Here is a 25,085-nt window from a genome sequence, read left to right as displayed (position 1 = left end):
TATAAAAATGTGCAGTCAGCATATATTTGCCTTTGTATCTTATTATTATTATTATTTTTTTTACCTAGCTCTAGTATACAGCAGCTGTCTGTATTTAATATAAAACGAATTATTACATGTGCAGTAAAATGTAACTTTACAAAACACGTACTTTCTCATCCAAAAAACAGGTAGCAGTTATTGACGAGCGTCCCCAGTTTTAAAGAAAAACGAACTCTGAGCATGCGCAGGGCTAAAACTAGTCTGGGCTTGCGCAGTACGCAAAGTAGAAATATTTGATAGGTGGCATAAATTGATGTGACACCTGTACTATAATTAATTTTCTTAAACAATTTAATTATATGTTGGTCACCAATTCCTTGAAGCAACAGATAACTGAGATGTTTTGTTCTTAATATTCTCTGAATCCACTCAAATTGTGTTTGTTTGTTTGTTTGTTTTTTTTTCAATAGAGGACGCTATTAGTAAAACACAAACACACATTTGAAATGTATAAAGGTTTAATAATTTAGTATAAAAAAGCCACATGGTATAAAAATAAACACATTTCCAAACATAAATAATTAAATAAATATAGCAATAAATATTTAAATAAATAGGCAATACTGGTAGGATACATTTCAAAATGCTGTAACAGCAGTTGAATTGAAATAATTGAACATTTTAACAATACACAATAATGACAGTAACATTTTCCAGTCATTTTACTCGATCTCAGCCTTGTCCATGAGCAGTTGAACTTGGGTTAAAGTGTTTACTGCTTCTTTTCTTACAATTTCCCAAGCACAGAAACTGTAGTCCTGAAAAAGAACAAGGAAAATATATTCAACAACCAGTTAATAAAGCAAGCCTAACATTTAATATTAAATATGTATTTATCCAGCCGCTCTGATCGAGATCATTCGATTGAATGGGACGTTATCAAACAAAAATCAGCCCATATGAATGGGTCACTAGGTACCTACTAGCCTACTAAGCCCTAAATCTATCCCCTACACCTAAACCTGATGTGTACAGCTAACACAATCTCTACCCCTAACCCTAACCGTGTTACTAGTAAAGTCATTATTACTATTTCAACACCGCTTTGGCGCCCTCTAACGGCTGCTTCACCCAAAGCGCTTGATCCAGACCGACTCTACCTGTTGGGAGGCTCGTGGGTACCTACTGGCCCATTCCTATGGGATGGTTTTTGTTTGATAACGTCCTGTTCAATCGACTGATTCTAATCAGGGTGTTTTACAACGAACACAATGGGGTTGCAAACATCTAGGTCTAAGTTTGACTTGTATTGACAAAACAGACTAAACTTTTTCTATAAAAAACGTAGAAAATTTAGAAACTTGTAAACTTCGCATAATACCGTTTATACTTGTTATAGCCCACTGTCAAAGCAAATATTACACTTTAAGAAAACATGTTAATCCCTAATCGATTTCTGCACTGCATGGTTACTGCTATTTTAAAGTATTACTTGTGCCCGTGAAAATAAAAATTCATTCATCCTCACCTTGTCTTGTAAAACATTTTGCAGTTTCTTAAAATACGCCTTTAGCACCAGGTGACTGCCTTGTGGCGCTCCAGCTCTGACCTGCACCTGCACAGATTGGTAAGAAGTCTGATTTAATAATAGTAAAACTCATGTTTTTAAATCCATCAACGTCTTAATTCTGTTTACAAAGATGTATTTTGTGTATAAATCCTATACTCCTGCTTGCTTGAAAAAGAGGGATAGAAATATACAACCACAGACAAACGCCGAAAGCCTTCCTCTGGCAAATCATTCGAATTCACTTTAGCTGCAGTGTGTCTCAGCCGCATCGCGATTCATGCACCTGATATTCTGTTTTCGGGTATTATACTGTACTTACACACTGTTTTACTCCGTGAATCTGGCGATGAAGGATGTTATGAAAGTTATCCAGATTAGTCTTATTCCAGCTTGCAGGCTTCTGCCCACTCAGGAAAATCTTGTTGACGTCATTTAATACCTCATAAATCGTCATCTTGATGTCTTCAATCTATAGACACAACATGCAACATAAAAATGTGCAATAAATAAATAGGTACATATATAACCTGTATATAGATCTAATACACGACAACCATCAAAATGGATATCTGTCTACCTATCTATCTCTCTCTCTCTCTCTCTCTCTCTCTCTCTCTCTCTCTCTCTCTCTCTCTCTCTCTCTCTCTCTCTCTCTCTCTCTCTATCTATATATATATATATATATATATACGCACACACACACACACACACACACACTAAGCGCTACATACCTGGGAGTCCTCTGTAATCTCATAGGCATCCAGCGGCACAGCAACCGCTACGTTCTCTTTTTTGCATTGCACAGGAAAATTGCCTCCCTGTACAAAAAAAAAAAAAAAAAAAAAAAAAAAATATCAGTTAAGTACACTTAAAGTAAACCATTAACTATTTGACAAGTGAATGAATGACCAAGTTCTCGACCGGTCTGTTTATCTTATTTCCAGCCTACCAGCTCTATCAGCAGTTGTTTGTTTATTTGAGTCAGGTGTCCGTTCATTCTGCACCTCATTGGCTTTGAGAAAGTCGGCGACCAGAAGCACAGCACGATGCAGCACACAGCAAAGACGTTTTCAAAAGCCATTCTGTGATCAGCTCTGGTATGACTAAACTCAAATACAAGAAAGATAGACAATTAAACATATGGAACAGTGCATACATTACAATACACATTTCAAAATGTCACCAACACGTTACATTAGAATCTCTTAAAAGGCACTTACTTCAGTAGGGTGTCCAAATGTATTTCGAAGAATGTTATGCTTCTTAAATTCATGCTGCTGTATTTAAAGGGCGAAATCAAAAACGAATAGTATTAAAGAAATTACAGAAAATGATGAAGTTTCGGTTTGTTTCTTTTTCGTATCATTGTCTAAGACAAAGCTGTTATGTGGGTATTTCTACAGTGATGAACGCTTACACTGCTGTAGTTACCGCAACTTTCCATTAGAACGTTTGTTGGTGTATTTCTCCCACATTAAGCCAATAAATGTGCTGTTGATGAAAAAAGGATAGGTACAAAACGGAGCTTTTAAAGAATGATGACGTATCAAAAAGATGCCACACCAAAGACAATTTGGTTTCATTAAGTAGGCCTATTGTGTAATTTAAGATGTTTTCTGCAAGCAATGCTCTCTACAAAAACAACGAAAAGACAACTCCATTATATTTCATCTTCCTATACGAAACGTTTTTTCGTCTTCCATCATCCAGCCATGTTCAATATCCAGCTAAAGACTGATGAAATGAAGACACAATTTAGTAGAAAGAGTTACATTAGGCGACTTTTTTTGGTGTCCGGGCGCACTATGCTGGGTTTATCTGTCATGACTATAAGATGAAAGGATAGTTCGCCATATAAATATTAAACAATTAGGTTGTTCTGCTGGTCACTGTCTAATTGCTGTGCCTATATTTTATTATTATTATTTTTGTTTACAGAATGGCATATATTATTTGAACACCAATACATTTATATTGTGTTAAGGCGATACATTTAATATTTCTGGTTTCTAAAACTGGTATGGAATTTCACCTCTGATGTAGCTGTTGGGGAAATGAAACTTTGAAAGTCGTATTTGTGAAATGGAGAGGCCCAATCAATTCACTTTCCATTAGAGTGACCCCATTATTATTTTTCATAGTATCAATCAACATTTTTTTCTTAGGGAATACAAAGAGAGATGAACAGTCTCGACAGATTTCGGGCAGGTGCGTGGTATAGCACCTGAACCTGCGAAACCCACATGCTGACAAACGACAGCACTGCAGTCCCACTGCTCACATGTCCTTGGCAAATGTTTGAAATGAATATCTTAATGTAATTATTGTTTGAATAAAATTATTCGAGGAGCGGGAATCGTAAATATTGTCGGATTTAATATAATCAATATTTAAATAAAATGTTAGCCATTTTTACTTTAAAAGTACCCCCCCCCCCCCCCCCCCCCCCTTTCCACGTTCCTTACTTACATACAAATATTATTTGGAACTCCCCGATTTTTTTTCGTCTTCCATCATCCAGCCAATGACTGATGAAATGAAGACACAATTTAGCAGAAAGAGTTACATTAGGTGACTTTTTTGGGTGGCCGGGCGCACTATGCTGGGTTTATCTGTCATGGCTATAAGATGAAAGGATAGGTTCGCCATATGAATATTAAACAATTAGGTTGTTTTGCTGGTCACTATCTCATTGCTGTGCCTATATTTTTTTATTATTTTTTTGGTTAACAGAATGGCATATATATAGAATTGTCATAGTTTACCCTGGTTTACCATGTTTTTAATATATATATATATTTAAAAGGACTATGGTAAGTGTTATGTATTGTGGGTCAGGAAATAAGTGAGCCCCGACAAGGAGAACTGTACAAAATCAAATGTCGTTTATTCAGTCACAGTAACAAACAGAGCACAGAACACCGAAGCGCACACGTGCCTTTGTTTTTATACCCTAGCTCAGGTCTCTAATCAAGATGTGTGGAGGAGTGGTGACACAGTGTGAAAACAGAACATCACAAACAAAGAAGTAGGTTAACACAGTCTGTAGAATGCTTTAATGTGACGCAATGTAGCGTGTTATAGATTTGGGCGAGTTTCCCCCCTTTCCAGGAGGTGTGTTGAAGGTGTGCGATAACAGGGTGGAGCCATATGGAAGAGAGTATAAGAAATGAGGTGGAAATGCTAATATTTTCGTAGTATTTAATGTATTTTTTTCGCTGGAATCGTCAGTCAATTCTTTGATTTGACTCCACGACGAATGTGTTATGATACAAACATGTACATTAGGACATGCTGTGACCTGCGCGTTTTTGCTTGCTTGTATCTATTGTGTATACGATTATATTAACATGATATTCTTACATAGTATATATAGTATAAGATTTGATAGAGAGCATAAATAGATGTGACACCGGTACAGTAATTTATTTTCATAATCAATTTAATTATGTGTTTGTCACCAATTCCTTGAAGCAACAAATAACTGAGATGTTTTGTTCGTAATATTCTCTGAATCCACTCAGATTGTGTTTCTTTGTTTGTTTGTTTTTGTTTTCAATAGAGGACGCTATTAGTAAAACACAAACACACATTTAAAATGTATAAAAGTTTAATAATTTAGTATAAAAAAGCCACATGGTATAAAAATAAAACACATCTCCAAACATAAATAATTAAATAAATATATGCAATAAATATTATATTTATAAATTTAAATAAATAGACAATACTGGTAGGATACATTTCAAAATGCTGTAACAGCAGTTGAATTGAAATAATTGAACATTTTAACAATACACAATAATGACAGTAACATTTTCCAGTCATTTTACTCGATCTCAGCCTTGTCCATGAGCAGCTGAACTTGGGTTAAAGTGTTTACTGCTTCTTTTCTTACAATTTCCCAAGCACAGAAACTGTAGTCCTGAAAAAGAACAAGGAAAATATATTCAACAACCAGTTAATAAAGCAAGCCTAACATTTAATATTAAATATGTATTTATCCAGCCGCTCTGATCGAGATCATTCGATTGAATGGGACGTTATCAAACAAAAATCAGCCCATATGAATGGGTCAGTAGGTACCTACTAGCCTACTAAGCCCTAAATCTATCCCCTACACCTAAACCTGATGTGTACAGCTAACACAATCTCTACCCCTAACCCTAACCGTGTTACTAGTAAAGTCATTATTACTATTTCAACACCGCTTTGGCGCCCTCTAACGGCTGCTTCACCCAAAGCGCTTGATCCAGACCGACTCTACCTGTTGGGAGGCTCGTGGGTACCTACTGGCCCATTCCTATGGGATGGTTTTTGTTTGATAACGTCCTGTTCAATCGACTGATTCTAATCAGGGTGTTTTACAACGAACACAATGGGGTTGCAAACACCTAGGTCTAAGTTTGACTTGTATTGACAAAACAGACTAAACTTTTTCTATAAAAAACGTAGAAAATTTAGAAACTTGTAAACTTCGCATAATACCGTTTATACTTGTTATAGCCCACTGTCAAAGCAAATATTACACTTGAAGAAAACATGTTAATCCCTAATCGATTTCTGCACTGCATGGTTACTGCTATTTTAAAGTATTACTTGTGCCCGTGAATATAAAAATTCATTCATCCTCACCTTGTCTTGTAAAACATTTTGCAGTTTCTTAAAATACGCCTTTAGCACCAGGTGACTGCCTTGTGGCGCTCCAGCTCTGACCTGCACCTGCACAGATTGGTAAGAAGTCTGATTTAATAATAGTAAAACTCATGTTTTTAAATCCATCAGCGTCTTAATTCTGTTTACAAAGATGTATTTGGTGTATAAATCCTATACACGTGCTTGTTTGAAAAAGAGGGATTAGAAATATACAACCACAGACAAACGCCGAAAGCCTTCCTCTGGCAAATCATTCGAATTCACTTTAGCTGCAGTGTGTCTCAGCCGCATCGCGATTCATGCACCTGATATTCTGTTTTCGGGTATTATACTGTACTTACACACTGTTTTACTCCGTGAATCTGGCGATGAAGGATGTTATGAAAGTTATCCAGATTAGTCTTATTCCAGCTTGCAGGCTTCGGCCCACTCAGGAAAATCTTGTTGACGTCATTTAATACCTCATAAATCGTCATCTTGATGTCTTCAATCTATAGACACAACATGCAACATAAAAATGTGCAATAAATAAATAGGTACATATATAACCTGTATATAGATCTAATACACGACAACCATCAAAATGGATATCTGTCTATCTATCTATCTATCTATCTATCTATCTATCTATCTATCTATCTCTCTCTCTCTCTCTCTCTCTCTCTCTCTCTCTCTCTCTCTCTCTCTCTCTCTCTCTCTCTCTATATATATATATATATATATATATATATATATATATATACACACACACACACACACACACACTAAGCGCTACATACCTGGGAGTCCTCTGTAATCTCATAGGCATCCAGCGGCACAGCAATCGCTACGTTCTCTTTTTTGCATTGCACAGGAAAATTGCCTCCCTGTACAAAAAAAAAAAAAAAAAAAAAAAAAAAAAATATCAGTTAAGTACACTTAAAGTAAACCATTAACTATTTGACAAGTGAATGAATGACCAAGTTCTCGACCGGTCTGTTTATCTTATTTCCAGCCTACCAGCTCTATCAGCAGTTGTTTGTTTATTTGAGTCAGGTGTCCGTTCATTCTGCACCTCATTGGCTTTGAGAAAGTCGGCGACCAGAAGCACAGCACGATGCAGCACACAGCAAAGACGTTTTCAAAAGCCATTCTGTGATCAGCTCTGGTATGACTAAACTCAAATACAAGAAAGATAGACAATTAAACATATGGAACAGTGCATACATTACAATACACATTTCAAAATGTCACCAACACGTTACATTAGAATCTCTTAAAAGGCACTTACTTCAGTAGGGTGTCCAAATGTATTTCGAAGAATGTTATGCTTCTTAAATTCATGCTGCTGTATTTAAAGGGCGAAATCAAAAACGAATAGTATTAAAGAAATTACAGAAAATGATGAAGTTTCGGTTTGTTTCTTTTTCGTATCATTGTCTAAGACAAAGCTGTTATGTGGGTATTTCTACAGTGATGAACGCTTACACTGCTGTAGTTACCGCAACTTTCCATTAGAACGTTTGTTGGTGTATTTCTCCCACATTAAGCCAATAAATGTGCTGTTGATGAAAAAAGGATAGGTACAAAACGGAGCTTTTAAAGAATGATGATGTATCAAAAAGATGCCACACCAAAGACAATTTGGTTTCATTAAGTAGGCCTATTGTGTAATTTAAGATGTTTTCTGCAAGCAATGCTCTCTACAAAAACAACGAAAAGACAACTCCATTATATTTCATCTTCCTATACGAAACGTTTTTTCGTCTTCCATCATCCAGCCATGTTCAATATCCAGCTAAAGACTGATGAAATGAAGACACAATTTAGTAGAAAGAGTTACATTAGGCGACTTTTTTTGGTGGCCGGGCGCACTATGCTGGGTTTATCTGTCATGACTATAAGATGAAAGGATAGTTCGCCATATGAATATTAAACAATTAGGTTGTTCTGCTGGTCACTGTCTAATTGCTGTGCCTATATTTTATTATTATTATTTTTGTTTACAGAATGGCATATATTATTTGAACACCAATACATTTATATTGTGTTAAGGCGATACATTTAATAATTCTGGTTTCTAAAACTGGTATGGAATTTCACCTCTGATGTAGCTGTTGGGGAAATGAAACTTTGAAAGTCGTATTTGTGAAATGGGGAAGCGCAATCAATACACTTTCCATTAGAGTGACCCCATTATTATTTTTCATAGTATCAATCAACCTTTTTTTCTTAGGGAATACAAAGAGAGATGAACAGTCTCGCCAGATTTCGGGCAGGTGCGTGGTATAGCACCTGAACCTCCGAACCTCACATGCTGACAAACGACAGCACTACAATCCCACTGTCCACATGTCCTGGGAAATGTTTGAAATGAATATCTTGAATACACGTTTTCTATGGGACTGTAATGCTCACATTTTATGAATTTCATTCTTATTTTTGCCTAATAGTAGTTGATTAACTATTTATTTCTGTATAAATAATTATAGAGCTACAGGTAATGAACATGTTATTCGAGGAGCGGGAATCCGTTCACGATCGTAAACATTGAATCGGATTTAATATAATCAATATTTAAATAAAATTACTAGCCACTTTTACTTTAAAAGTACCCCCCCCCCTTCCTTACCACGTTCCTTACTTACATACAAATATTATTTGGAACTTCCCGATTTACCCAACTTTTTTTAAAAACTCTTTCTTGATTCTCTGACGTCTAAACGGGTTTTCGTTTTTTATGTATTTATTTATTTGTTAATTTCCGATGATTTTACTTACCCCCTTATCACATAGCAAACATTAGACATCTCTTCCGTGTTGGTCTACAGGGCTATTAAGAAGCAATATATACAGGACTGGAGGCTTCTGTGATGTAGTCTCGTGTACTAAATACTGTGGGCTAATTTTTTTTTTTCTCAAAAGGCTGTAAGAGTCATTCTCTGCAGCAAGGGTACCAAAAGAGTGACCAAGTTATAAAAGCAGAAAGATATGTCTTAACAAAACGAGCATAAACAATACCCATTGATTAAAATACATCAGTGACAGAAGAAAATACACGCAATTGTAAAACAAATACATATTCTGAATGTTTTAACTTCAAACAATCCTTTTAGCTCAAATGACTTCTTTCACAGTACCATTTTAAAAGATGCTCGCATGTTAACGTGTACTATTGTAAATGTGCAGTGATTTACAGTTTTCCAGTGCTGTTTATATGCTGCATTTGTCATAGTTTACCCTGGTTTACCATGTTTTTAATATATATATTTAAAAGGCCTATGGTTAGCGTTATGTATTGTGGGTCAGGAAATAAGTGAGCCCCGACAAGGAGAACTGTACAAAATCAAATGTCGTTTATTCAGTCACAGTAACACACAGAACACAGAACACCGAAGCGCACACGCGCCTTTGTTTTTATACCCTAGCTCAGGTCTCTAATCAAGATGTGTGGAGGAGTGGTGACACAGTGTGAAAACAGAACATCACAAACAAAGAAGTAGGTTAACACAGTCTGTAGAATGCTTTAATGTGACGCAATGTAGCGTGTTATAGATTTGGGCGAGTTTCCCCCCTTTCCAGGAGGTGTGTTGAAGGTGTGCGATAACAGGGTGGAGCCATATGGAAGAGAGTATAAGAAATGAGGTGGAAATGCTAATATTTTCGTAGTATTTAATGTATTTTTTTCGCTGGAATCGTCAGTCAATTCTTTGATTTGACTCCACGACGAATGTGTTATGATACAAACATGTACATTAGGACATGCTGTGACCTGCGCGTTTTTGCTTGCTTGTATCTATTGTGTATACGATTATATTAACATGATATTCTTACATAGAATATATAGTATAATATTTGATAGAGAGCATAAATAGATGTGACACCGGTACAGTAATTTATTTTCATAATCAATTTAATTATGTGTTTGTCACCAATTCCTTGAAGCAACAAATAACTGAGATGTTTTGTTCTTAATATTCTCTGAACCCACTCAGATTGTGTTTCTTTGTTTGTTTGTTTTTGTTTTCAATAGAGGACGCTACTAGTAAAACACAAACACACATTTAAAATGTATAAAAGTTTAATAATTTAGTATAAAAAAGCCACATGGTATAAAAATAAAACACATCTCCAAACATAAATAATTAAATAAATATATGCAATAAATATTTAAATAAATAGGCAATGCTGGTAGGATACATTTCAAAACGCTGTAACAGCAGTTGAATTGAAATAATTGAACATTTTAACAATACACAATAATGACAGTAACATTTTCCAGTCATTTTACTCGATCTCAGCTTTGTCCATGAGCAGCTGAACTTGGGTTAAAGTGTTTACTGCTTCTTTTCTTACAATTTCCCAAGCACAGAAACTGTAGTCCTGAAAAAGAACAAGGAAAATATATTCAACAACCAGTTAATAAAGCAAGCCTAACATTTAATATTAAATATGTATTTATCCAGCCGCTCTGATCGAGATCATTCGATTGAATGGGACGTTATCAAACAAAAATCAGCCAATATGAATGGGTCACTAGGTACCTACTAGCCTACTAAACCCTAAATCTATCCCCTACACCTAAACCTGATGTGTACAGCTAACACAATCTCTACCCCTAACCCTAACCGTGTTACTAGTAAAGTCATTATTACTATTTCAACACCGCTTTGGCGCCCTCTAACGGCTGCTTCACCCAAAGCGCTTGATCCAGACCGACTCTACCTGTTGGGAGGCTCGTGGGTACCTACTGGCCCATTCCTATGGGATGGTTTTTGTTTGATAACGTCCTGTTAAATCGAGTGATTCTAATCAGGGTGTTTTATTCAATGAACACAATGGGGTTGCAAACACCTAGGTCTAAGTTTGACTTGTATTGACAAAACAGACTAAACATTTTGTATAAAAAACGTAGAAAATGTAGAAATTTGGAAACTTCGCATAATACCGTTTATACTTGCTATAGCCCACTGTCAAAGCAAATATTACACTTGAAGAAAACATGTTAATCCCTAATCGATTTTTACACTGCATGGTTACTACTGTTTTAAAGTATTACTTGTGCCCGTGAATATAAAAATTCATTCATCCTCACCTTGTCTTGTAAAACATTTTGCAGTTTCTTAAAATACGCCTTTAGCACCAGGTGACTGCCTTGTGGCGCTCCAGCTCTGACCTGCACCTGCACAGATTGGTAAGAAGTCTGATTTAATAATAGTAAAACTCATGTTTTTAAATCCATCAGCGTCTTAATTCTGTTTACAAAGATGTATTTGGTGTATAAATCCTATACACGTGCTTGTTTGAAAAAGAGGGATTAGAAATATACAACCACAGACAAACGCCGAAAGCCTTCCTCTGGCAAATCATTCGAATTCACTTTAGCTGCAGTGTGTCTCAGCCGCATCGCGATTCATGCACCTGATATTCTGTTTTCGGGTATTATACTGTACTTACACACTGTTTTACTCCGTGAATCTGGCGATGAAGGTTGTTATGAAAGTTATCCAGATTAGTCTTATTCCAGCTTGCAGGCTTCGGCCCACTCAGGAAAATCTTGTTGACGTCATTTAATACCTCATAAATCGTCATCTTGATGTCTTCAATCTATAGACACAACATGCAACATAAAAATGTGCAATAAATAAATAGGTACATATATAACCTGTATATAGATCTAATACACGATCTCTCTCTCTCTCTCTCTATCGAGAGAGACTGCAGAGGAGGAGAGAGCACCGCCGAACCTCCGTCCCGAACGGGTCGCTCCACCTTGCGGCGCACGCCGGAGGTCCGTGGCCCTTTAAATTTTTGAAAGAAATAATAGTGATAAATATAATAAAAAGTGCAATAGATCAATAAGATGTGGCGCGGATAATTGTCTGTCAACAAAAAAGCATCACAAACAAACGCAGGCAGGGAGGTTCTCGGTTCGGAGGAGGTCTCAAGGACTTGCAGGCCTTGAACGCCATGCAATAAAATAACCGGTACATTAAAACTGAATTTTTTTATCTATTAATTTATTTATTATTTATTTATTTATTTTTTTTGTGTTTGTTTGTTACGTAGTTGTTCTTCTTGGGGTATGTAATTGTTTGTTCGTAGGTTAGTGGTTGGGTGTTTGTGTTTGTTTGAGATCCCGTTATGGGGTCTCGTTCAGGAGGGCTGGGGGCTCTCACCCGCCGACACGGGGTCCGTTGCCTGCCTGACCCCGGGGTTTCGGTGGAGGAGTGCCTGCTGGCAGTAGGAGAGGTGGTGGGGTTTGAAAATATTATGTCGGCGTCAAGAATGAATAAAGCGCTAGTAATATTTTTAGTGGAGGTGTCTCTGGTACACAAGCTGGTAGAGGAAGGATTTACAGTGAAAGGTGAATTTGTTCAGGTTTCCCCTCTAGTAACCCCGGTTACGAAAGTTATTATTTCTAATGTGCCTCCGTTTTTAAAAAATGAGCAATTAGAAAAGAATTTAGCTCGTTTTGGTAAACTGGTGTCCCCGATTAAGGGAATCCCGCTGGGGTGCAAAAATAACAGTGTTAGGCACGTCATGTCGTTTAGAAGGCAGGCGTTTGTCTTACTAAATGATCCTAACCAAGTCATTAATGTTGCCTGGAATTTTAACGTGGAAGGGATGAATTGTGTAGTTTTTGTCAGTTCCGAAACGATGAGATGTTTTTACTGTGGAGAACAGGGACACCAGAGGAAAGCCTGCCCGAGAAAAGAGGCTAGAGCGGAGACAGGGCAGGATCAGGGCGATGCTGGCGGGGAGGAAGTCGGGGGTGTTGGGGGTGAGCGGGAGGAAGAGTCGGCTCCCCCAGCGCAGCCGCAGAGCGAGCCCGTGCTGACCGAGGAGGGGGCGATCCAGAAGGAAACCGGAGCAGAACCACCAACACCACGGCCTCGCACAAAGAGACCCAGCCGCAGCCTGTCACTGACGGGTTCGGAGGATAATACCGCTACTACTGAGAATGGTGAAGAATCATTCAAGGTAGTAGCGAAAAAGACACGAATTCAGCGGAAGGCTGCAGAGCTGCCGGATGGCAGAGCGCAGCCAGTGCAGAACTCCGAACCCGTGCAGACAGGGAGACTGCGGGCTCCAGGCGGGGCGTCAGTCCCTCCCAACGCGGAGGAAGAGAGCACAGCGCAGGGTGAGCCGGGCGCGGTGCAAGACTCTCCGCTAGCTGAATCTCAGCCGCCTGAAACAGTGCCGGCTGTAGCAGAGACCGGTGTCGGGGAGTCGGAGGGAGCTGCGGAGGAGCGGATTCTCGGGGGCGAGCGAGAGGACAGCGCGGATGAGATGGAGGGGGAGCTCTCTGACTCCTCGCTTATCTCAGACATCCCTGATAGCCAACCCGTCAGTAAGAAAAAGTTATACACACTTGAGCAGGTAAATGATTTTATGATAGAAACAAAAGGGAAAAGGGGAGTAGAAATAGAGAGTTTTTTCCCTGATCTAAGGTTATTTCTCCACTCCGCTCACGTTATAACAAGGAAAGCCACAATAGAAGAATTTGATCAGCCAAAACGTTATAGATTAAAAAAAATTGTTCAGAAAATTAAAAAGGATCTTAAAAGTGGTTCAAAATCTCTTGTTTAAAAATGGCTGTGTTTTATGAAACTTCTTTTATTACTTGTTTTAGTGTGTTAGTTTTTTTAGCTATGATGGAAAGGTGCGTTTTTATTTCTTTTAATCTAAACGGCTGCAGACAGTCTTTTAAGAGGGCGCAGCTAGTCGAGTTTTTAGAGCAGAAGCAGGCGGGGGTGGTGTTTCTGCAGGAAACGCACTCGGATCAGGAGAATGAGGAGGCGTGGCGAGCGGAGTGGAAGGGGCTGTGCGTGATGAGTCACGGCGCTAGTACTAGTGCAGGAGTAGCCGTGCTTTTTAAACCCAGCCTGGGGGCAGTTTTACTAGATATGGATGAAATCGAGAAAGGGAGGATTTTAAAAGTAAGAGCTAGGCTGGGCAGTACAGTGTATGTTTTTATTAATATTTATGCCCCCAATAGAGGGGGGGAACGAATTTTATTTTTTAAGAAATTAAAGCAAGCTCTTTTTAATATTAATAATAATGATGTGGTGGTAGTAGGAGGAGATTTTAATTGTACTGTTAATTTTAATATTGATAGAAATAATGATGAACCACACCCTCAGTCCTCCAGAGAGTTGGCTGCATTGTTAGAGTCCAGTGACCTGGTTGACATATGGAGATGCCTGCACCCCAGTTCAAGACAATACACCTGGTCTCAGTATCACACAGACTGTGTATATAGAGCAAGACTAGACCGGTTTTATACTTCAAAAAACGATTTAAATAAATTTATCAAAGCAAGAATCATCCCCAGTAGTCTCTCTGACCACCACTGTCTATTAATTACAGTAATAATTCAATCAGAACCCCACAGAGCATCTTACTGGCATTTCAATGTAAAATTATTACAAGATGTAAAATTTAAGCAACAATTCAAACTTTTTTGGATAATTTGGAAAAAAGAAAAAGCACAATATAAAGATTTAAGACAGTGGTGGGACATTGGCAAAATACAAATTAAATGTTTTTGTCAACAATATACTATAAATGCAACCAGGTCACTGAACACAGCCGTGAGAGAACTGGAGTCCAAAATCCTCCTCCTAGAGGAAAGTTTAAATTCAGAATTTAAAGAACAGACCCTGGAGAACCTAAAGGAGCAGAAAATCGCGCTGGGGAGCTTGCTGAAGGAAAGAGTGAAGGGGGCGATTGTGCGTTCCAGATTCATGGAGTTGAGAGACATGGATGCCCCCACTAGTTTCTTCTTCAACCTGGAGAGGAAGAGAGCGGACAGTAGACAGCTGTGTTGTATCAGGACTCCTGGTGGGAAAGAACTGCACACCCGGGAGGAAATCAGCAGAGAGGCGGTGCGTTTTTACAAGGAACTTTATAATAAAGAACTGTGCAACATAGAGGACACTGAGCGGCTGCTCCAGGGGTTACCCAGCCTCAGTGAGAAGGAGCAGATTCAGCTGGACGCACCGCTGACCCACCAGGAGATGACCGCCGCTGTCAAGCAGCTCTCCAGCGGAAAGGTTCCCGGGATCGATGGACTGCCAGCAGAATTTTATAATAATTTCTGGGATATAATGGGGGAGGATTTGCTCCAGGTTCTGAGAGAGAGCCTCAGCCACAAGGAACTGCCTCTTAGCTGCCGTAGGGCAGTGGTTACACTGCTGCCCAAGAAGGGAGACCTATGCCAGCTTAAAAATTGGAGACCTGTGTCAATTTTATGTTCTGATTTAAAGATTTTATCCAAAACAATCGCTAATAGATTAAAAAGTGTTATTGGAACTGTAATACATATGGATCAAACATATTGTATACCGGGTCGCTCTATTTTTGATAACTTGTTTTTTATTCGAGATTTTTTAACTGTAAGTGATATTTGTGATTTTAATGTAGGAATGGTCTCCCTGGATCAAGAGAAGGCTTTCGACAGAGTCGACCACACCTACCTCTTTCATACACTGGAAGCCTTCGGGTTCGGTCCTGGTTTTATTTCTTATATTCGGCTTTTATATTCCAACATTTTTAGTATTTTAAAGATCAACAATGGGCTGAGTCAGCCCTTCCCAGTGTGCAGGGGTATAAGGCAGGGCTGTGCCCTGTCTGGTATGCTGTATTCACTGGTTATAGAGCCCCTGCTGCACCTGCTGAGGGTCAGGCTAGCTGGATGGACAGTGCCCTCCTCGCCCTCCACACCCTCCTCTGCCACAGTGAAGGTGTCTGCCTACGCAGACGATGTGACTGTGTTTGTGAGTGGGGATGCAGATGTCCAAGCGCTGCAGCAGACTCTAAATGAGTTCCAGAGAGCATCTTCTGCCAGAGTAAACTGGGCAAAATGTGACACCTTCCTGTCAGGCAGCTGGGATGAGGGCACCCCTCCTTTCCTGCCTGAGGGGCTGAAATGGAACAGAACAGGTATTAAAGTGTTGGGGGTGCACCTCGGAACAGAAAACTACATGAAAAAGAACTGGGAGGGTTTGTTGGACAGGGTGAGGGGGCGGCTGCAGAGGTGGAAGGGACTGCTGGCTCAACTGTCCTTCAAGGGCCGGGTGCTTGTTATTAATAATCTGGTGGCCTCTAGCTTGTGGCACAAGCTGGTATGCCTGGACCCACCCCAGGGCCTGGTGAAGGAGATCCAGAGAGTGTTGCTGGAGTTCTTTTGGAGCGGGAGACACAGTTTGAGGCCGGCAGTCCTCTACCTCCCTAGTGATGAGGGGGGGCAGGGGCTAGTCAGCATTGCCAGCAGGGTGGCAGCCTTCAGACTGCAGGCGGTTCAGAGACTCCTGTACACTGAGGAGGAGGCTCATTGGAAGAGGCTGGCCTGTTTCCTTCTCAATAGATTTGGGGGGCTGGGGTTAGGAAAACACCTGTTTTTAATTGAGAACACCAGTTTTAGTAAAGCAGGACTTCCTCCTTTTTATCAAAGTATTTTAAAAGCCTGGCAGCTGGTGAGGGTGGAAAGGGATGTGGAGTCCTTGACAGGGCAGGACCTGTTTGAGGAGCCCCTATTTTTTAATCCACTCTTTCCAGTTAAGTTCCTCCAGTCGATGACGCTCTGTGCCAGTTTTTTAAAAGCAGGTGTAACCAGGATGGTCCACCTGTTAAACCTTGAGCTCTCCTGCTGGCTAACTGCCTCCCAGCTAACTGCACAGCTAGGCTGGCACTCAGAGAGGCTTGCAGAAAGACTGATGGGTGAGTTGAGGGGCTGCCTCTCCCCGCGGCTCAAGGCAGTCCTGAGGGAGGAGTTGTCCAGAGGCACAGAGCAGAGACAGCTTTCCTTATTTCCAGGGATGATCGTGTCACCAGCAGTAGGTGAGGAAGGTGAGGGGGGTGGAGAGAATGGAGGGACTTTGCTTAAATTGCAGAATGTGGAGGAAATTATCTTTCACACAATGAATGGAAAACATATATACAAATTGTGTGTTAAAGCCACAGAGTATAGTAGGCTAAGGGGTCTGGTAGACTCTAAGTGGCGAGCTTACTTGGCTGTAGAGGAGGGGCACAGGCCGGTGTGGAGGGTGCTGTACAAGCCGCCTCTCGCCAAGAGAGTGGGGGACCTGCAGTGGAAGATTCTACACTGCATTGTGTCCACAGGCAGGTTTCTCCATAGAGTGGACCCCAGCATCAGTGAGCAGTGCGCTTTTTGCTCAGCAGAGGAAACTCTCTTTCATGCCTACAGTGAGTGTGAGAGGCTGCGGCCACTTTTTAATTTACTGCAGGGAATCCTGAATAATTTAGGGGTCGTTTTTAGTAAGGAGCTTTTTATTTTTGGGGTTCTATACAGTTTTAAAATGAAAAACAGGTGTGTTCTTATTAATTTTTTATTTGGACAGGCAAAATTGGCTATTTTAAAGACAAGGAAAAATCAACTCTCTGGTTCTGGACTGACCAGTTTAGTGGTTCAGTTCAGGGTGCTCGTGGTCAGCCAGATCAGAGTAGAGTTTGAGTATTTTAAACTGGTCAGTAACCTGGAGGACTTTCAGGAGAGGTGGTGTGTGGGAGACGCCTTGTGTGCTGTGAGTGAGGAGGGGGAGCTCCAGTTTTTGTTCTAATTTTATTTAATTTTTGTTTTACAGTGTTTTATTTTTGGCTTTTATCTGTTTTCAACAAAGAAAAAAAAAAAAACACTGTTTAATATTGATTTTTTAATGATCCTTTTATTTTGTTTAAAATCTGTTTTTAAGGAGAACACGATATATTTTAGGATTTTTTAAATTTTGCTCAGGCAGTAGGAATCTTAACTTTTGTTGTGTTTTACCTTTATTTGAATTTTAATGGATTTTATTTGGAATATTTAAATAAAGGATCTTAAAAGTCTCTCTCTCTCTCTCTCTCTCTCTCTCTCTCTCTCCTCTCTCTCTCTCTCTTCTCGCTATCTCATCTCTAATATATATTAGATATATAAATATATATAATATATATATATATATACGCACACACACACACACACACACACACACACACACACTAAGCGCTACATACCTGGGAGTCCTCTGTAATCTCATAGGCATCCAGCGGCACAGCAATCGCTACGTTCTCTTTTTTGCATTGCACAGGAAAATTGCCTCCCTGTACAAAAAAAAAAAAAAAAAATATCAGTTAAGTACACTTAAAGTAAACCATTAACTATTTGACAAGTGAATGAATGACCAAGTTCTCGACCGGTCTGTTTATCTTATTTCCAGCCTACCAGCTCTATCAGCAGTTGTTTGTTTATTTGAGTCAGGTGTCCGTTCATTCTGCACCTCATTGGCTTTGAGAAAGTCGGCGACCAGAAGCACAGCACGATGCAGCACACAGCAAAGACGTTTTCAAAAGCCATTCTGTGATCAGCTCTGGTATGACTAAACTCAAATACAAGAAAGATAGACAATTAAACATATGGAACAGTGCATACATTACAATACACATTTCAAAATGTCACCAACACGTTACATTAGAATCTCTTAAAAGGCATTTACTTCAGTAGGGTGTCCAAATGTTTTTCGAAGAATGTTATGCTTCTTAAATTCATGCTGCTGTATTTAAAGGGCGAAATCAAAAACGAATAGTATTAAAGAAATTACAGAAAATGATGAAGTTTCGGTTTGTTTCTTTTTCGTATCATTGTCTAAGACAAAGCTGTTATGTGGGTATTTCTACAGTGATGAACGCTTACACTGCTGTAGTTACCGCAACTTTCCATTAGAACGTTTGTTGGTGTATTTCTCCCACATTAAGCCAATAAATGTGCTGTTGATGAAAAAAGGATAGGTACAAAACGGAGCTTTTAAAGAATGATGATGTATCAAAAAGATGCCACACCAAAGACAATTTGGTTTCATTAAGTAGGCCTATTGTGTAATTTAAGATGTTGTCTGCAAGCAATGCTCTCTACAAAAACAACGAAAAGACAACTCCATTATATTTCATCTTCCTATACGAAACGTTTTTTCGTCTTCCATCATCCAGCCATGTTCAATATCCAGCTAAAGACTGATGAAATGAAGACACAATTTAGCAGAAAGAGTTACATTAGGCGACTTTTTTTGGTGGCCGGGCGCACTATGCTGGGTTTATCTGTCATGACTATAAGATGAAAGGATAGTTCGCCATATGAATATTAAACAATTAGGTTGTTCTGCTGGTCACTGTCTAATTGCTGTGCCTATATTTTATTATTATTATTTTTGTTTACAGAATGGCATATATTATTTGAACACCAATAAATTTATATTGTGTTAAGGCGATACATTTAATAATTCTGGTTTCTAAAACTGGTATGGAATTTCACCTCTGATGTAGCTATTGGGGAAATGAAACTTTCCATTAGAGTGACCCCATTATTATTTTTCATAGTATCAATCAAACTATTTTTCTTAGGGAATACAAAATGAACAGTCTCGCCAGATTTCGGGCAGGTGCGTGGTATAGCACCTGAACCTCCGAACCCCACATGTTGAGAAACGACAGCACTACAATCCCACTGTCCACATGTCCTGGGAAATGTTTGAAATGAATATCTTAAATACACGTTTTCTATGGGACTGTAATGTTCACATTTTATGAATTTCATTTTTATTTTTGCCTAATAGTAGTCTATCTACTATTTATTTTTGTATAAAAAAGCTACTGGTAATGAATATGTTATTCGAGGGGCTGGAGTTTCCTCACGATCGTAAACATTGAACCAGATTTAATGTATTATGTCCCCCCCCCTTGCCCCCCCCCCCCCCCCCCCCCCCGGTCTTACATGTCCCTTTTTAATTTTCCGAAATACATTTTTTACTGTATTTTAAAGGTCGCTAAAGTATTGATCCCTCTTACTTACCCCCTAATCAAATAACATATATTAGGCATCTCTTTTCCATGTTGGTCTACAGGGCTATCAAAAAGTAATATATACAGGACTGGTTTCTTCTCTAGTATGTGATGCAGTCCCGTGTACAAAATACTGTTTGATAATTTTGTTTTCTCAAAAGGCTGTAAGGGTCATTCTCTGCTAGAGGGGTATCAAAAAAGTGACATAAAATGCCACACAATTACACAACGGTTTTTTTTTTTAAATGTTTCCTTGACATGAATGACATAAGTTTGCTTCGAATTGGAGGAGCTTCAGAAGCAGACTGAAGGAGAAGCTCTCTGCACCTCTTCTGCCATCCCTGCACTGTGGATAGAAAGTGTACACAATCATGTACCGAACATGAAGGCCATTAGCAGAGTTTTGTGACATTAATGCGCCAAAGTAAATAAACCAGTAAATAAACTTTAGTAAGGGTAGTATTGCAATTATATTTCATTTTTTGTTTATTTGTATGCAATTTTTGTTACTGAGGGAAAAAAGCCAAACATGAATAATCTAGTAGGGGACAAATATACCCAGTATCAGGGCGATACTGTAGTGTTGTCTGTCTTATTTATGCACACACGTTTAGCCTTGGGAAGCACTTATTCAAATGTGAAAAAACTTGGTGTGGGATTATTTGTTATTTATGATGTCATCTTAACCCTATTAAGAACGTTAGCCAAGACAACAATTTTTACTGTTAATCAACTTGACAAAGTTGATAAGTTGTACATTTAAAAGTAAGTAGAGGGGTTCTGAAAAATACAACCTTATACGTCCATACGTCTTGTTACAACTGTTTAAATAATGTACTTGTCATTTTTCTCTTCGTTGTTAACATTTTGACGACTTTTTACAATTATATTTTTAAAGTCTGTTTCAAAGATCTTTTTAAAATGGCCATTCCGGTGCTCTAGGTTTGAGCTCTGTCCTCAAATCCTCAGGTTTTTCTTTTCCGTACCACGTCATGGATCATTATTGCTATGTTACCTGTTTGACAATATAGGTAATAATCCTTACACTATCAATACACTAGAGCAGGCATTCTGAAAAAAAGCTTTGAAACAGACTTTATAGTTACACTTTCAAAGCTTTTCAAAATGTCTGCTCTAATGCACTGCTAGTGTAAGGATTATTGTCTACTAAAGTCCTCAAAGTCCTGAATAATTATAGGCCAATCTCCAATTTACCATTCTTAAATAACGTTCTAGAAAGAATGTCCAATTGTCTAATTAGACATAAATTCTAAATTATGTATCTGTGAGGTTTCAGTCTGGATTCCGTGCTGCACATAACACAGAGACAGCCCTTGTCAGAGTTGTAGATGATCTGCTGTTAAAGTCTGACTTGGACTTTCCTTCAGTTTCAATTCTCTAAGATCTAAGTGCTGCCTTTGATATTGTAGACCACTTCATCTTATTGAATCATCTTGAAAACAAAAATGTACAATCAGGAGTTTTCCTTAAGTTAGGCATGTATCGCTCACCTTCAGACTGTAAGCATCATCTCTGCCTTTATTATAAAGGCTATCCTGTTAAAAAATATACCCACGGTACGCATTTTCGTCTTATACGACAACATCAATCAATATTTATTTTACATAGCACCTTTCATAGTGGACCACCATCACAAAGCGCTTTACAAGATAGTTAGGAACAATGCATACTACATTAAATGCAGTGAAATACAGGGCATAGTGCATTAAAAAATGCAAATACATTAAATATAGGCACAATACATTAAATAAAAGGCTAAGATTTTAATTTTAAACATTGTGGACGCGTGTGTCATACAGAATAACACGAATAAGAAGGAGTGAAAAACCTGAAATAGCAATGTAGACAGCAGCGAATAACAGATATCAGGCTTAAAGAGCATTGAAAGCAAAAGAGAACAGGTAGATCTTGAGAGCTGATTTGAAGCGCGCAACTGTGAGAGGTTCGCGCACTAAAGCTGGGAGTATATTTTAAAATGTACTGCACAGTGCTTTGTGATACTTATACATAAAAAGTGATATATACCTGTAATAAATAATTAAATAAACTCAATCGATACAATGCCAAGCAATGTGGACAATATATTCTAGCTATTGTGAACTATGCCTTAGGAATCACCAGTCAGAAAACTGTGGGACGTTTCTTTTTTGGTTCTGTTACACGTGCTTTTAATTTGGCGATGTACTATACCATGGTAATAATAACATGGTTAGTTGAGCCACTGCTTATATATTTGGCCCACTTATCTGGTTTTGAATAACCTATCCTTGAGCATGTATACATATTTGCGTGTTACAACTTACAACATGTAAAAAAACCAAGGCGGTTGGTTTACAGTGTTCCACTGACTACAAACATATCCAAAAAAAGTCTAAAAGTAGTTGCAGAGACCTAAGCACACTCCCAAAGTAAAGTCTGTCAAGCTAATGTACTAGCCATAGATCAGACAAGTCAAAGAAGATTTGTTTGACTTCTGTAGTATATGGATCCCAGTAAGCGCTATTTTAAAGAACCTCTAACACTAAATCATACTGTTCTTTAAAAAAAAAACAAAAAAAAAAAAAAAAAAAAAAACCATCTATGAATGTTAAACCAGAAACATTTTACATCTTTACGAACAAAAACGATAGTTTAATGATTAGGCTCTAACTGATGATCGGTATGATAATAGGATTGATAATGCGTCACAATGCGTCACAATGCCCCCCCCCCCCCCCCCCAATATCGTTTTGTATTGGCAGAACAATAGTACATTGTTTTCTTAAAAAAGCACAAGCAAAACTTATGAAATCATACTTTATTTTTTTTATCGCATTTTTTAAAAAGCTAACAGATTCCATACAAATAAATAAATAAATAAATAAATAGATAAATATCAAACCAAGTAAAACAGGTTGTTCCAAATAAATAAATGACAATACGTAGCATTACAGTCAAGGTTAATAAATAAATAAATAAATAATGCGAAAAAAAGGTGCAATATAGCACAAGAACAGGCTATAAATTATAACGATTTTGTTAATACTGATCAGAAGACAGTAAAAACGTGATTATTCCATAAATTGATTATTTTGGGGAATGCACAAGCGAGTTTTCTCATGTTCGATGCTTCTGTTTTCTTAACGATTCCCAGCTCTGTCAAGCATCATATTTAGTTGGTTCAAGTTACGAATAACTTGCATCCTTACGATTTCCCAGGCGCAGACACCATGGTCCTGGAATAACATGCACATGATCACATATTACATTACGTGAATAACGCCATGTATTATAGGCACAGTAGCGGCTTATTCTTTATCACTGTACACTTTTACACGTGAATTTCATATAAAAATGCTTAACTCTACCTTGTCCTTTAAAACATTTTCCATATTTTCAAAGTAGGTCTTCAGAAGCTCGCTGCGGTCGGCAAAGGAGTTCAAGACCCCAACAAAAGGTGTTTGACCTTCCATCTAAATGACGAAAAAAAACGTGAATCAAGACTGTTCTATGCAATACAAACCGGCATTTCTACTTAACTACATATATCCTGTATCGGTAACCTATTCAAAGTGTTACTTACGCATTCCTCAAGCTTCTCTGTCTGACGGAATAGGGTATTTTTGAAGTGACGCAGCTTTGAGAGGTCCCAAGACACAGGTGTAAGAGTTTCGTCAAAAAGTCTGAGGACGTGGCTCAGAACGTTATATGCAATCAATGCAGTTGTCTCAGTCTGATACATTAAAAAAAAAAAAAAAAAAAAAAAAAAAAAAAAAAAAAAAAAAAACAAAAAATTAAGTTTTGGCGTGTCCGTAATAATTAATATAATTATTATTATTATTATTATAATATTATTATTATATTATATATTAATAATTATATATAATAATATATATTTAATAGTCTACAGTGTTTTTGTCATAAAAAGTTATATTTCATTTATTTTAGGCCATCCCGATGGCTCTTAGAAGACTTATATCCGCAAGTCCTTTGCCGTCCGGCAATAGGAAAGACTTTCTGCAAAGTTACCTTTGGACGGCTGACCATTTGTTGTAGTTGTCGTAATTTTATTATCTACAGTAGCTGTTCATTAATATATGCCATATATATATATATATATATATATATATATATATATATATATATATATATATTATATATATATATATATATATATATATATATATATATATATATATATATATAATATATATATATATATATATATATATAACACCTGTTATACAAATTTTTTTCAAATGGTACAAAAAGCACTTTTGGTTTTTAATCAGAAAACCAGCACTTATTTCATTTTTATGTCTGAACTGAAAATCCATCCATTTGCATTCCAGAGAAAGAATTTGAGGGACGAATGTCAAAACGAGACAAAATGTCCAGAAATGCAGCTGTGCCATCGTGCAATGAGTTTAAATCGTCCCTATAACAAAATCAAAATACGAATTAGTTCAAAACAGTTTATAAAAGCAGTCACAGCATACACATAGGTTTACATGTTTCCCAATAGACATACCTTAACTGACGAGGTTGATGCAAAGAAAACGTCCACCAAAATGTGCTGCTTGAACCCATTCTGCCAGCCTTTATAAAGGAAAGGTTACGGTTAATTTACTAAGTGAAAAACGAAGGCATCGTTTTCATCAGTTGAAAACGTGAGCGAACACGAGTTTTGCTTTTAATAGACTTTTTTGGTTCTTCTAGGGAAAATCTTACCGTTGCTTTTCTCGCTTCTGCTTTGTGGTATTCTCGCACTGAGGAATACGCTTTCTAGCATACTTGTACAAATAATTATGCTTATTTTATTTATATTACTTCACTGTTTATTAGTTAGTTTATTTCTGTATTTTCACACTCATAGAACGCCAAAGTACACGCTAAAAAATTGTAAAATTATTATTATTATTATTATTATTATTATTATTATTATTATTATTATTATTATTATAGTAGTAGTAGTAGTAGTAGCATTTGACAGGGAGTGTCCGTGATTTTTACAGAACAAACATAAGAAAAATAACTGGCAATTGTGTAAATATTTCACAAACAA

At 37.8% G+C, this 25,085-nt stretch overlaps 3 protein-coding genes across 3 annotated transcripts; all 3 read right to left on the bottom strand.

Annotated features, from left to right (window-relative positions):
• Positions 1 to 623: 623 nt before the first annotated feature.
• On the bottom strand, positions 624 to 2,633 carry LOC121324902 (interferon a3-like). The gene is made up of 5 exons (XM_041267103.1): positions 2,502 to 2,633; positions 2,284 to 2,370; positions 1,872 to 2,021; positions 1,511 to 1,597; positions 624 to 800 (listed from the first exon to the last, which is right to left on the bottom strand). Exons 1-5 carry the CDS (start codon positions 2,631 to 2,633, stop codon positions 705 to 707), a joined length of 552 nt encoding a protein of 183 aa, XP_041123037.1. The 3' UTR covers positions 624 to 704.
• A 2,667-nt stretch (positions 2,634 to 5,300) lies between these two features.
• Positions 5,301 to 7,339, bottom strand: LOC121324901 (interferon a3-like). Its single transcript, XM_041267102.1, has 5 exons — positions 7,208 to 7,339; positions 6,988 to 7,074; positions 6,550 to 6,699; positions 6,188 to 6,274; positions 5,301 to 5,477 (listed from the first exon to the last, which is right to left on the bottom strand). The coding sequence occupies exons 1-5, from the start codon at positions 7,337 to 7,339 to the stop codon at positions 5,382 to 5,384; spliced, it is 552 nt and encodes a 183-aa protein (XP_041123036.1). The 3' UTR covers positions 5,301 to 5,381.
• A 2,968-nt stretch (positions 7,340 to 10,307) lies between these two features.
• LOC121324900 (interferon alpha-13-like) lies at positions 10,308 to 24,812 on the bottom strand. The gene is made up of 8 exons (XM_041267101.1): positions 24,752 to 24,812; positions 24,552 to 24,619; positions 23,604 to 23,753; positions 23,389 to 23,493; positions 18,203 to 18,289; positions 11,645 to 11,794; positions 11,283 to 11,369; positions 10,308 to 10,570 (listed from the first exon to the last, which is right to left on the bottom strand). Exons 1-8 carry the CDS (start codon positions 24,810 to 24,812, stop codon positions 10,475 to 10,477), a joined length of 804 nt encoding a protein of 267 aa, XP_041123035.1. The 3' UTR covers positions 10,308 to 10,474.
• Positions 24,813 to 25,085: the final 273 nt, after the last annotated feature.

Source organism: Polyodon spathula, chromosome 12 (assembly GCF_017654505.1).
Source record: "Polyodon spathula isolate WHYD16114869_AA chromosome 12, ASM1765450v1, whole genome shotgun sequence".
In the NCBI taxonomy this organism is placed as follows: Eukaryota; Metazoa; Chordata; class Actinopteri; order Acipenseriformes; family Polyodontidae; genus Polyodon; species Polyodon spathula.
The sequence above is the reverse complement of the archived record's forward strand: the minus strand, read 5'-3'. Positions and strand labels throughout refer to the sequence as shown.